This window comes from Bemisia tabaci, chromosome 2 (genome assembly GCF_918797505.1).
Source record: "Bemisia tabaci chromosome 2, PGI_BMITA_v3".
Lineage (NCBI taxonomy): Eukaryota > Metazoa > Arthropoda > Insecta > Hemiptera > Aleyrodidae > Bemisia > Bemisia tabaci.
In genome coordinates, this window is record NC_092794.1 from 21,369,208 (window position 1) to 21,383,559 (window position 14,352).

At 35.4% G+C, this 14,352-nt stretch overlaps 1 protein-coding gene across 1 annotated transcript; it reads right to left on the reverse strand.

Annotated features, from left to right (window-relative positions):
- Nucleotides 1–832: 832 nt before the first annotated feature.
- Nucleotides 833–14,037, reverse strand: LOC109043700 (uncharacterized). The gene is made up of 2 exons (XM_019060999.2): nt 13,084–14,037; nt 833–12,125 (listed from the first exon to the last, which is right to left on the reverse strand). Exons 1-2 carry the CDS (start codon nt 13,654–13,656, stop codon nt 11,685–11,687), a joined length of 1,014 nt encoding a protein of 337 aa, XP_018916544.2. The 5' UTR covers nt 13,657–14,037; the 3' UTR covers nt 833–11,684.
- Between the last annotated feature and the right edge of the window lie 315 nt (nt 14,038–14,352).

Consider the following 14,352-nt stretch of genomic DNA (forward strand, 5'->3'; position numbering starts at 1 on the left):
GTAGATTTAACTCCTGGAGCCTCTTACCATCTAATGCATATAACTCACTTTTGGGCCATTCAGCCATTCTCGAAGTACAAATAGTAGACGGGTGGTCTGAACTACTCCGTGCCTGTACCCCAGTGGCTGGTAAAGAACACTCAGAGATAGAACAGAAAAGTTCACGATTTGGAATACCGTTTTAATGTTTTCTACCATAATTTAAACCGGGATTGTGATTTCTTCAAGACAGGTGAAAATTGACCTCTGGCCTACCATAGGTTACTATGTTAAAAATTGATACATTGATCTGTAGCAAAATTCTTAAGTTTTGACAATGAAGTACCTATTGCAGGGTTAGGACATTACCTACTATTTGAAAAAAAGTTGGGGGCCCCTATACACCAAAAGAAGGGGTAAAATGTGCCACCCCCCCCCCCCCCCGAAGATGATCCCCCTTTAGATAAAAATATTCCCAAAGTTTCGTTTATTTTCTTATCTCGAAGGGTTCTACAGGGGAACTATTGAACTATTGGAACACCCAGTATATGGGCCAATGTTGCAAAAATTCAATTCACTAACATTTTATGAATGAAGAATGGGAATTGTGGTTCAAAATACAGTCACACACATTAGGCACATCGTAAGTATTTTGCTTACATGCCTAAGTTAAGCCTAACAGCTGCCACTCAAAATTTAGAGAAAATTTAGAGACGTAGAAGAAATGTTAAAAGAGCGGTAGGAACCTTGAAAGAATGTTAGAAATCAGAAGTGAGAAAAACACTTTTGTCTTGCAAGAATATGGGAAATAGGTACTACTTGTAAGCATGTGAAAGAAGTATTAACAATAAAATTGAAATTAAGCAGGTTAATTTATTTTTCAAAATAAAATATTTAACTATGTACAGTGAATGGTACTTGAGCACCTACAAATAAGATCATTTAAGCACGAGAAGTTGTGTATACAAATTATCGAGGAAAGGTAGATAGCTAATTTATTACCGACACATGGCTTACAAAATGAAAAATTGCTAATCTTTAAAAATGATTGAAAGTTCTCACATACAATTGTTATCAGACAGAGACATTTAGTTCAATATGAGTCAATTGTATCTGAGCTCCAATGATCAAAACTTTAAAAAAAAAACTAGGTATATGGTACATACATTTATTTTTAAGTGAGATAGCTACACGTGAGTACAAAAGTTAATAATGAGCATTGCTTGATAAATAACTTTAAAAAATTTCTCTACAAGGATTTTGGTGGGACGACAATGATAATGATGATTTATCTCATAATGCCTGCACTTTCAAAGAATCTGTAACAATTTACCCGAGCATTTGAAAAAAATTTCCTTTTTAAACCATCATTCTCAAAGTTCTTTCGGTTTTTTGCACAATTTTTCAGAAAATATTCTGACCAGGGATGTATGAATTAATTTTGAGTGACTTACTGGACTTTAAAAGAGAAATTGTACCAGGAAGAGACTTCATCTAGAATACTTCAAAAACTACACCTGAGAATCAGCTCAATTTATAGTCAACGAATGGTTGTTCGATTAATAGCTAGAGTTCACTTGAAAAATTAAATTTCATAAATTAAGATAGGAAGAAGGAAAAAAATGGACAGACAGAAATGAAATGATAAAACAATATGAGGAACGAGCAAACAGAGTACATACTGTTGATTAAATTAATTTCATTGATCAAGGGAATACTAAGAAGTAACTGCTAAGTTATGATCAGCTTGTTGAATGTTCATGAGGAAAAATTTCATTTCTAAATACTGCTCTTTGGAAGGAAAATCTCGATCAACATTCGGACAGCTTGTAAACTTCCAGTACAAGCATGGGTGGAAAATTGCACATTAATATGATACTCTGAATTTCAATGTATATTGTGGACTTGTTTATGCTCAGGATTGTAAGTGTTTACATAAAACTGAGAAATTCGTAAGTCGAACGATCAAAACTTTTCAAATTCTGTTGGAGATAAAAATTTCTATTGGAATTTTTGGAAATATAAAACTTAACTTTAGGTTGTAGCACTGAAACTTAACTGTTAATATATTTTGTTTTCCTTCGAGAAGAGAAATTATTATTGGTACAAATTTTGGTTGAGTTTTCAAAAGTAAAAGCTGAAAGTTATAGAAGTCGCCATTCAGTCAAGTGCTTTTTCCTACTTTTAAAGCTTGCCTGATTATTCATCTGCATCCATAAATATACACATTAACAAAACAATGAAAAGTTGTTGAGGACAAGTAAAATACAATTAGGATCATCCACGGGAAAATAGACGTTACATAGAAGAAGAACCATACCTATTACAAGCCTTCAGATGGTACAGTTTAATATCTTTCATTTTTACCATGAATTTTGTTTAAATTATGAAAAAACACAACAAAACTAACATAAAATATGAGAGAATGGAGACTTAGCTTGAAGTACAGAGGTACCTTCTTTTTAAATTTTAGGTTGCCTGATTCGTAAATTTTTGATAAGCTTCTTAAGACTTTAATTTTGCAACTTGTGATTTTCTTTACTAAAATCACACGAGCTAATATGACTAGAAAAATGTTTGTAAGTCTCTTCAAACAATTTAACTGTTTGTTTAAGAATTTGTAAGAAAAAGGAGGAAATTTCGGTATTGAAACCAAAGTACCAACCAAAAACGTTTGGAATCATAATTAAAGTGATGTCTTGATTCTGTATGGTTGAACGGTTTCTTTTTTAAAGTATTTTCCTGAGGCAATACTAGCACTTTTTTCCGAAGGAAATACACTACTGCGTTCTTCACTGTAATTGAACCTGGACTAAGGGCCGTGTAATGAGCATCAAATATGAGTCACAGATTACAAAATTGGTGAGAATAAAGAAGAAAGGTCACACCTTTACTTTAAATAATCTGAAATAACGGCTAGATTAGAGTCTTGAAGCACTTCAACGAAGAGACAATGAGTAATTTAACTGGAAACACTGGACAGTATCCAAGTGCATAACTAAATAAATTGGCTGAACAAAATAAACAGAAAAAAAATAATTATAGTGATAATAAGGAAATAATATGGTATTCACTATGATAACAATACAAGAATATTTGTAGTTTTAATCCAAAAATGGGACAGTGAAAAGGTTGTAAGTGACAGTTGCATATTTGGTTCAAATCTGTGACAAAAACCTTCTTTTTCCAACAAAACTTTACTAAAAAAAAACCACCTTTTTTTGGTTGCTATTGCTGAAATGAAGGGTTAATTTTGCATTGATAATCTCAAACGAGACTCAGAAATATTCATACAAGCCTACTTACAGACTTTTTAAACGAAAATGTGAATGTAAGAAGGAGTGCATTCAATGTGTACTAAGTCCTTAATGAAGACATTCCCAGGAAAAAAGAAGCTGCGCTTAAAATTTGCGAACGAGAATTTTGGTTTGCAGTTCATCAGTTGAAAACAAATGGACACATGTGTTCAGAAACTCTTGAAATCATCAATATCTTGTCACCTATTTTCTTCTTCTTCGGGTCTTGAATAGCCTGGATATGACAGCTGTGGCGATGTATTTCCATTTTTTTTTTTTTTTTTTTTTTTTTTTTTTTTTTTTTTTTTTTGCAAAAAAATCATTAAGAAAGTGGCACCATGGTTTGACAAATGAAGGACTTACAAAATTGGTCAAGCACAACAACAACAACTAATAATGTTAAGATCCTCCTAACATTATCCATTTGACCTTTAATTTGATACAAATTGGAAAGCTACAATTCTGACCCAAAGAGCCATTATTTGCTTTCCTGATAGGTTACAAGGGAGATGAGGAGCAACTTCCCTGTAGTGCTTTAACAATGCATGCAATTAAATTACTTGCAAACTTTTGTAGAAAGGGAACTGATTTGCGGGCAAGGAAGTAACGACAGCTTTTATTAATAATCTTGTGCAATCAGTATCCATGTAAAATTCGGCACGTACAATTTCATGAAGAGGTAAAGTTGAGGGATGAAACACCAAAAATGAAACCATTCCTCTTTTTTCATTGAAGCGTTCATTTACAAAATCTAAGGACTCATACTTTTTTCCTTTCCTTCTTTTCTGAGAATTAACTTTTCACTTCTTTTAAAATGTCAACTTTGAATCCAAACTTGAAAATTTTCAAATAAATGCTTCAATTTATGATTGAATTACAGCGTAAAAAAGTAGACATTTTGTGAAAGTAGAGTGTTGATATCTTTGGCTAAACTTGGCACATTTTGCCTGCGACAAATGTGTGACTATGTTGAATAAGTAACAAGTCAAACCTATTGCTTGTTCATTTTTCCACCGAATGCTTTCTTTCAAACTATGCAGATTTTCAGAAATTATTCTGATTCATCACTAGACAGAATTAAATAATAAGCACCAACAAATAAACCATCAAAGGGAAAAGGGACCTCATTCACGATTGAAAAGAAATTTTAATGGAGCGGTTCTTATTGAGTTGGATCAATAAGATTTGAGAATTCGACAAGAAACACTTTAATATCCTAATAAAATCAGTTGTGAGCGACTAAGTTCATTCTTGTATGTACAAGACAGAGGGCACAATGTTGCATGATAGCAATTTCGTTCCCTGAATATGGCACATTAGAATTTTAGATAGCTTTTTCTTGAGACCAAGTTTTACAGACTGGAAACTTCAAAATGACAGAAATCTGATTTAAATAAACATTTATGGATGTTTTTTGTGACAAAAGACTCATTTTTCCTTTAATAGCAATAACTCAATTTCCACTTTTTGTAGACTAAGGTCCTAGTTCCTGTGGATTGTCACAAGTTTTTATGACACTCCATAATCATATAACATCGGAAAAAAATGAAAAAGAATTTATATGTAGATTCATCATGAGAATGGGGCTTCTATTTACAATAAATTTAAGATAGCTGCCTGAAAAAGTTGAAATTACATACTACTGACTGGCTGCTATTTTTGGCCGATGAGGATATGCACTCATTGTTAGTACAAATGATTTTCTTTCACTAGATTAAAAAAATTGTTGGGAGAGAGGGGTTGCCATATGAAAAAAGAAAGTTTGAGAGCAGGGGCTCCCTCAGAAGCAAGAATGCAATTCAGACATCTTGTAAAAGTAATTTTTTTCCCCATCAAGAAACATACCCGAGACGTTAAGTATTTACATAGGCTGTACAAAAAGTAATGAGAGGAATGAGCTTGTCAAAAAGTTAACAGTAAGAAAAGGGAGCCTCGCTTCGGAAAGGCCTTCTTCTTCTCTGGGAACCTTGGAATTTCAATGATATGCAGCTAAAATGAACGTTCAGGATGAGACAAGCCTCTGATGAAAGTTTTAGCTCAAAACTGGTTTCTGTGCTACGGCATTGCTAGGAGAACAAGAATTAAGATAAAGCATTGAAATGTCTTTCATTTGCTAAAAATGTAAACTCAACATCTTAGTCTTCCCTAAACTAGTTTTGAACTCAAGTTGAAAATTCAAATGGAGACTTTCTGTTTGACAAAGTTTGATTTGGGAGCCAGGATAATGAAAACCCGTGGTAAACCCCCCCCCCCCCCCCCCCATCTGCCAAAAATAAAAGGGCAATTTACGGAAGGTTCTTTTAACAAGTAATCTGCAGGGTCAAGTTGTATGGAACTCAACCCATGACCAAGTAGAGGAATATTTTTCAACTTTTCCAGTGAATAAATGTAAGTAATACAAGATCAAATGACAGCTAGGGCATCTGCCTTAAGCAGGTGTGTTCCATGGCTGGTCCATGCCTGATACTAGGGATAAAATAAGAAAGGCAACATGGTGCACTTAATTACTAGATCTGAAATATGTACAAAGTAATTTAAAAAGTTACAATGATTTTTTGGGTCATGTTGACAAAAAATTTGGCTTAGTTCCAAGAACTATGAACAACGAAAATTGATCGAGGATAGGGTCTTAGCTACAATGTCTTCAGTTCAAATGAATTTCAAAGTCAGCAAGGAAGAGTAAGAGAGGAAAATCAAGGATGAAAATCAATTGCTGAATGTTGTAAGTGTCCTTTGCATTGTATGCAAAATGTATCTTCAAGTGTGTGTTTGATGTTTAACATCTTAAAACAAATTCATAAATAACAAATGATAACCAACTCCTCATTCAGTATCAGTGCTGAGGATGAGCTTGATTACTGAGTAAAAAATCCAACTACTTCACGAAAAATGTCATCATTGAACATTTTCAGTCACTCGAGATGTTGCAATTAAAACTACTAACTTAAATGAACATGCTTTCATTCAACTTCTTGCTTAAGGTTTAAAAAACTTTGATCAAAGAAAAAGTAGTGCGGACAATCTACTGATTTTTTAATTTTCACAATCAGAAAATATATAATTTGGGACAACAGCAGGATTAGGGAGTTTATTCTTCTGCATAACTTTCTAATGATATTACACTACACAAGAAACTACCTATAATGCAGAGGGGTCCACGCTGAATAAGTTTCGCTTTACGTTTACGCAATTTTAGAGTGCCCCAGAAGATCAGATGTCATCAAGGTAGCAATGTTAGTAAATACAAAAAATCTAGATGGTGGATCTTCTGTAGTAATCTAAAAGTGCGAAAACTTATTGGGAGTGAACTCTACCATGAGTTTTTAGTCATGAGATGACTCGACAGAAGACATCCAAATTTCATGATTTTTAAGTTCTTTCACAACTCTAAAGATACAGTAATTAAGCATAAAAAGTTGTAGAGTTAGGACTTGGAAAAAAATCCATTTAAATACTTTCAATGCCTTATTTATTTTATGGAGAACCTTTTTTTCATTTTTCAGTGCTTCAGTATTTCAGTGCTCATTGCAAAATTAGAAAAGAAATGGTAATTTTGAGGAAAATGGCTGCAAAAAAGACAGATTTGCGGCTGGGTAACTAAAGTGCTATAGGTATTCACCTAGAAGGTTGCGAATCATCAGTTGATTTCGGGTCAGAGGACGCAATTGAGAGAGAGCAGGTCAGATGAATTTGGGGCCAGGAAACTAAAGTGGTATGAGCCTTCATATAAAAGTCACGAATTATTATCGGCTAATTTCGCAAATCCAAGCAGCTCAAAATTGCCACCCATGGAGGGTTATTTTTATAAAATCGCGATCAAAGCAAGCAGTGAGATCCCTACTTCAGCCCCATAGTTTGACTACCGTTTTCTTTATAAAAGTAAAATAAGAACCTGGTGATAACAAAAGGTTTCATATAGTGTAGAGCATTGTATGGTTAGTTTTTTCTCATAAAAGTGAGATGAGATTTGGAATTTTAAAAATTGAGAAAAAAAGAGAAACTAATTCTTCTAGTTCAACAATTAAAGTGTTCTACTGCGTTAATATTTTTTGTTCATTGAATAATTTTGTTCATTCTTGTAAAATTATCTTATTGGAAATGGGTTTGAGATTATTTTTACTTAACCAGGTAATGAAACAAAAAAAACCCCCTATGTTATCCAGCTGAAATAGGCAATGCGTCATAAAGTGAATTACTCTGGTAAAATGTGAATGAGTCAACCTTATCATCAGAACCATTTAGCCAACCTCCCTATGAAAAAAAAGCTACTGCAAACTTTGATTTAGACAAGAGGAAGTGAATTTTGAACTTATGATGACAAATTTTAGTTACACTTTTGACTTTCATGGCAGTATTTGGCAATTCCGGATGAAATTAATAACAGAAAATAAAATAGACTGAATTGAAAAACTTCTATCGTACGTTTCCCTCACCAAAAAAACAACAATGAAATATACAACACTGCAATTATTCTAACTGTAAGCAGAAACATAATTTCTGAGAAAATGAAAAAAAGCATCAAAACTAGTGTACTTTTGATACTTTTTTGGGGGCGAGGAAAATGTGGAAACGCGAAAAACGGATCTTGTCTGAAATTAGGGGGCCTCCCAAAAATTAGGAAAGATGTTTTTTTCCAAGTATTGTAGTCTTCTAATCACGTTTTTGGTCACGCTGAAGGTTTTAAAATTTTCCTCTTAATTTTTCTAGTTTAGGGGAGAGATTGGAAAAGTTCAAGGATCCTCACATTTTTTTTTTTTTTTGAAATTTGTCAAAGTTTCCCTAGCTATTCTACACTCTCTACTTTCCCAGATTTTGTTTTGGAATTTCTTAACTTCTTGACAAACACTTAATACATATTCGTAAAATTTATGTCTTCAGTAATGTGTCAATTTTAAACTGGCAGCTAATTTTGTATTTTTTGCAAAGTTGCAGCATGCTGAAAAAAATGACAATTTCTAGCAAGCTCATATTTAATTTATATCCTTTTAGCAAAGATCTCTAAAAATTAGGAAAATTTGTAACCTTCTGATCAAGATTTATTGTAAATTTGAACGATAGTTTTAATCTGCACCCCTCTATTGATTATACTATTGAAGAAGAAAGATATCAGTCTAAGCTCAAGTTACCAAACGTCATGCACATTTATTTTGTTTGGTGAGAACAAACATTTCATTAGGAACAGAACCATTTAAATCGGAGGGAGAAAAGTACTGTGCATTATAATAACACAGAAAAAAGTTACATGACTGGACTGAAGCAAAGCATAGACCTGGAATTTTTTGGATTTGGAATATTAAACAGGTCAAATTACAATGACCTAAAAGAAGTAATATTCATACCTCAAGGTATCAGTTCTTGTAACTTCGCACAAAGATACGTCAGGAAAAATCAGGGAAAGTACTTAAGAACGCTCTAGTATTAAGGAGACTGTCCCACTTTCCATAGGAAATGGCCGCAAGAGATTACTTTCAGGAATAATAACGGATCATCGGAGAGGCCTAAATCCGGTGACCTTTTCCATCTAGCCCTCCAAGGGGGGAGAACGGAGGGGGTCAAAGGTCAAACGTACAGACCGCCATAACTTTTGAACGAAGCAACGGATCAACTTGATCTTGGGCTCAAATGAAAGCTCTCAAAAAGACCTTTCATTTGATTGTATGGGCACCAGGGGAAAAGGTAGGGAGGGGTGGCACGCGAGTATACACTCCACGCGCTTCGAAAACAGCGCGCCACGCCATCTTTGAACGGTCATAACTTTTGAACCATTCATTTCCCCAGGTTCAACGATATGAATTAAGGACTTTCATTAAAATTGGTTTTTGTAACGATTCATGCGTTCCTTTTCGTAGAAAAACCCGAAAAACTGCATTTTTTGGGCTTAAAAAATCAAACAATGATTTTTTTCACCTTAAAAAATTACCAAAAACAGACTTTTATATACATCAAATGAAAGGTCTTGTTGAGAGCTTTCATTTGAGCCCAAGATCAAGTTGATCCGTTGCTTCGTTCAAAAGTTCCGGTGGTCTGTGCGTTTGACCGTTGACCCCCTCCCGTCTCCCCCCTTGGAGGGCTAGACGGAAAAGGTCACTGGATTTAGGCCTCTCCGATGATCCGTTATGATTCCTGAAAGTATGGATGGAAAATCTCTTGCGGCCATTTCCTATGGTAAATGGGACAGCCTCTTGGACTGACAAATGCAGAAAATATTAAATTTTTCCATTTCAATAGAAGAAACGATTAGATTTATATAGAGATTTATAATACACGTGTTATCTAAGTTCAGCAACTCACATTTTCATTCCTTTTTCTGAGCCACCCATTGCTATCACAGATTCTTAGAAAAAATTTGGTAAGGGGCCCCGGAGAGGATTTCACTGGGAAATCCCTTGAAACATTGAGGGGAGGTTCAGAAGTCCTCCAGAAAATTATTAAGTTACAGACATCAAGATTAAACTTCTGAGTAACTCTATGCAACTTGTGAGAGTCGCAAACAAAAAACAACTTTTTACAGTCGTAACAATTAATCTTAGAATAATTTTTTTGAAACTGGTTACATCAAGAAGCGCATTCCATATAGTGACAAATGTTTGTTTTTGTCCTCTCTTGGCAGCTTGCATTAAAGGTGAAGTGAATCTAGATTAATACTGATGCACATTAAATCGCTCGCACAGTTTTCCACTCAAAAGCTATTGCGCTTTTATTTTCCTTCTACATCATGTGAATGTAGAGATCAGCTAATAGCAATGAGTTGCTTCACGATATAAAAACTATAAAAACAGAAATATTGCACATACTATACAGATTATTTTAAAATGGAGGATTATGAAAATAAAAGAAAAAAAATTATGTAACAAAAAATTACAGGATAAATCTAATTACTTCATAATCCATAGACTGGTTTAAAGTCACAGGCAACGGTGACTAAAGATATAATGTGAGAAATCATAAATTATTTAAATATAATTAATAATTAACAAAACAAGAAAACAAAATAGGAAGGAGATAAAACTTGAAGAACTCCTTGAGAAAATATTTTGCCAATGAAGGCAATGTGTGCCTCTTAGTTATTTTGAAGTACAAAGAAATAATTTTCAGATTTAGAGAAGAGCTGAACCATTGGGTAGTTAAAAAAGTTGTTAGATGAGAGCAGTGATGAAGTTTTGGGCTAGAATCTGTTTATATAGAGATTTAAAAGAGCAGGGGCGCAGAAACTTCCCCATCACAGGATCATAATCCACTTACATGGAAAAATGGGAAAGCTGCAAAAATTAAGAGGGCCAGCTTGCAGTAGCATTAAAATTGCTTACTTCTTCATAAATAGCGGTATAATTTGCGTTTGTTTCGTAAAGTTGCAGAAAAATTCACAAAATCACAGCGACTTGTAAATAAAGATGAAAAATGTTCAAAGTTTTAAAAATTCTTGAACGAAAGAGCTTTTAAAGTGGGAAAGCTGAGAATTTTCTACACCCCTGTGAAAGAATTACTTTTAGGATATCAGCTCCTTAGTTACCGTTTGTTTGACGATAGTGTTACATAAGTTGATATACATCTAAGATGAATGTTTTCCTGATGAGATTGAGAGCCTCCCAGCATCCAATGAACTGTCTCAAGAGGCTGCAGAAAAAATATATTCCCCTGGCCTCAATATTTCAGCAAGTTTTTACAATCACTGACTGTTGAGATTAATGCATTCATAGTCTGAGAAATTTGAACTGCATTGTACAGACTGAGTTCAGCGAGGAAACTGAGTGACAGAGACTAAGATCGAAGAATGATAGGTTTCTAGTTTCTTCTTTACCACAGTTCAAGGTAAAAGAGTTCAAGTCAACTTTTTATCGAGAGAAAATGGGCTTCAGGATTTGTAAAAATGTCATTTTTATCTCTTTCCCTGAATGCTGCCCATGCATCAAGAATCATGAAAAAAGCAGATCAAGATTTCTAAGATTTTGAAACCTAATTTTATTATCAGATATAGAAAAAAATCACAGAGAGATCCATGATTACGAAACAAACTTCTCTCCTGGAATAATGGCTGAAATGAAGGTGCATTTCTCTCTTTACTGGATGACACTCAGTCTTATCTGTGACATTACCAGATCCCAACATGAACTGCTACTCCTCCCACACTGAATATATTGTGGCTCGCTTGAATTGAAAACCACTGTCTTTCCAAAAGAACAGGCAGTCAAAATGTTGAACGTACACCTTAGAACAAGTATACGACAAACAATCAAGCTGCTTGTTTACATACAGATACATCTCTAACATTCTCTTGGTGCAATTATCTTTTAGAAGCCTATAGGGTCGAAGCAAGTCTGGACCACAGAACTTTCTCCTGTGAAAGGAACTTATGAATAAAAAATAAATGGCCAGGACTGCTAAGGAGCAATTAAAACAAACACAGTTTATTTATGAGGCCATAGCAGCCATTCTAAGTCTTTTTGTAAGGTGCCCCTGGGTGTGTTTCTGTAGGTGATCGCGTCGGTAAAACGCTTTCCCACACTCAGTGCAGATCTGGCCTTTCTCACCTGAGTGAATGATGTAGTGTCGCGCCAGGTGTTCGTTCCGTTTGAACGTTTTTGGACAGGCTGCGCATGTATACGGTCGGTCTGTTGAGTGTGATAATTGGTGTCTGTCCAGATGCTCTTTCCGTTTCAAGCCTGCGCCGCAAATCGTGCAAATAAACCGTCTCTCTACTTTATGTGATGCCAAATGCTGTTCTAGCAGTGTTTTGTCTGGATACGCCATGTGACACTCTGAGCAACAATACAGTCTAGATCCATCAGGAGCAGTTACAATTCTCACATCGCCAAGTCCTTGTCTTTTCCTACCTTCATTTGGAACTGATAACTGAAATTCAATGAAAAACATCAAAAATGAAATAAATGATTAATTGATACTAGTTGGGAGAAACTTGATATCACTCAAATATTAGTTCTTTCAAGTTACAAAATCATGAAGCTCTCACAACCTCAAACAACCTCTTTTTAGATAGTCAACAGATAATGAGAATGCTAAATGCTGCATTGAGTTTTATGCAGGGCTATGCACATTCTGTGGTAGCTACTTTATTCAATTTTAAAATCTTCTAGGATTTATTTCTCTCTGAATATGAACAAACATGCTACTTAGAAAACTTTGATTTTGAGTAATGTACCTGTACTTAAACGTGTTTAAGCCTCTGAATAAAAGTAAGGGTAACACTGATGAAAAAACTGAACACTTTACGCCTCTACTAAACTCTGTAACTTTGGTTTAGTTTTTTAATCACCAAATCAAAATTCTGCAAATGGAAGATAATACTTGAAGAGGTACATAAATGGCTGAAGCACTCAGTGGCGTGGCATTTTTTCCGATACATCAATTGGTCTACCATTTAAACTATAGAAAAAGATCGATAAACAGGGTGTTTACAGCAAACACCTAAATAATCAATTCTTTACCAGATGGTGAAATATCAATAATCGATCATTGACGCCTCACCGCTGAAAGCACTTTAGCCACAACTTGCTAGGGGAAGTTCGTGAGTCCACAAGAAAATTTATTGACAAAACCAACTTAATTTCTGCTTCAACAGCGATACATGGGAAAAACAGAAAATCACACGAATCTTTAAAATTTTATGGCTCATATTATGTGCTACAGACTTTCAGTTGCAGTGGGGGAGTTTTCCAAGAAAAGGTAATTTTGAGGCTGAAACCAAATTAAACCTACTTTTGGCACCAAGAAACTTTTTGAACCCCTGATTTTACTCCCTTAACTTATTACTTTCAATTGTAATGACGTGCTGAAACAAATTCAAAGGTACCTTCAAAAACTGACGGAGACTGGTTAAATATTCAGCTACTTTATTTCCAGACTGAGCGGCTGCGAATCCCTCCCACTGACCAAGACGCTCTTGTTCTTCTGGTGTTAGAGGATCAGTCATCGTAGCTGCATCAACCATCTTGCGAGGAGTGTTCGTACTGGCAGCGACTGGAAGTTGAGGTGCTTTGAAGTTATGATTGAAACCTTTGTTCGGCACTTTGATCTCACCATTATTGTTAGGTGCAGGAATGAAATGTCGACTCAAATCATTTAATGGTTGGAGATTTGACGAGCTTGGTTTGAAACAATTAGAAAGGTTGATGTTGTCTGCTTTGACATCTGAGCTGGAGGCATGATGTCTGTTATCGGCATGAAAGATTTGTTGCAAATCAATGTTGTTAGCATTGTGGTATCGAAGTTGCTCATTGCTGACTGAAGTGGGTAGGACCAACCCTGCATTAGAAACAGTGGGATGAGCAAACCTTGGCACAAAATTCTGCAAAGTGGCGGTTGGACATAAAGTTTGGTGCAGCTGAGGAGGTCCTGAATTTCTGTATTGCAGGTGATTCATCATGATTCCTGATCAAACTAAGAGTCTTACGTGAAGAAAAACCTCCCGAACCGATAGGCAAATCTACATAGATCAGCCTGAGAGGGCAAAAGCCTTTGCACCCTTCGCATGAATCCGAAATTTTGATAATAGTATGCCTTTCATGGTAACACAGTTATCAATATAAACAACAAGTAAGGTTAGAAATAAAACCGAGCCATGATGACTTTTGGTACCGAGTGAGAGTATAAAACACAGTTCACACGAGGAATTAGTCCGGTAAAGAAGCAAATCAATCAAAGGGACACGATTAACTTTTCGGATCAAAACAGTTTCCGAGATAATCAGTACTATAATGAAAGAAAATATCACAGTCCAGGTAGGGAACTGGGAGGGGGTCGGAAAATAGAACCGGGAACGGGGGAACAGGGGCACGGGGCAGGGGAACGAATTGAATTCGCGGTTCACGGCACGCGGGCATAGCATAGCATAAAGCAGCATGGTGAGAGAAATGCTTGGTACATACAGGGTGTCCGTAAAATCCCGCCCCCCCTCCCCCTGTAACTTTGGACCTGTTAAAAATTGGAAGCTTGGAATGTTCCTAGGTCAAAGGGAAGGACCTAGGTCACAGGGAGCTACTTTTTGACCCTCCTGAAATTCTCTAAAGAGCATATTATGAAACGAAACATTTTTGCGCGACCTGAAAGTCATACTCTCAGA

Bases quoted from the DNA above. Each gene is read 5' to 3' on its own strand.
- LOC109043700 (XM_019060999.2), bottom strand. From the start codon at position 13,656: ATGATGAATCACCTGCAATACAGAAATTCAGGACCTCCTCAGCTGCAC. The intron at 12,126-13,083 runs GTACCTTTGAAT...ATTGAATTTCAG, and splicing joins GTCTCCGTCAGTTTTTGAAG to TTATCAGTTCCAAATGAAGG.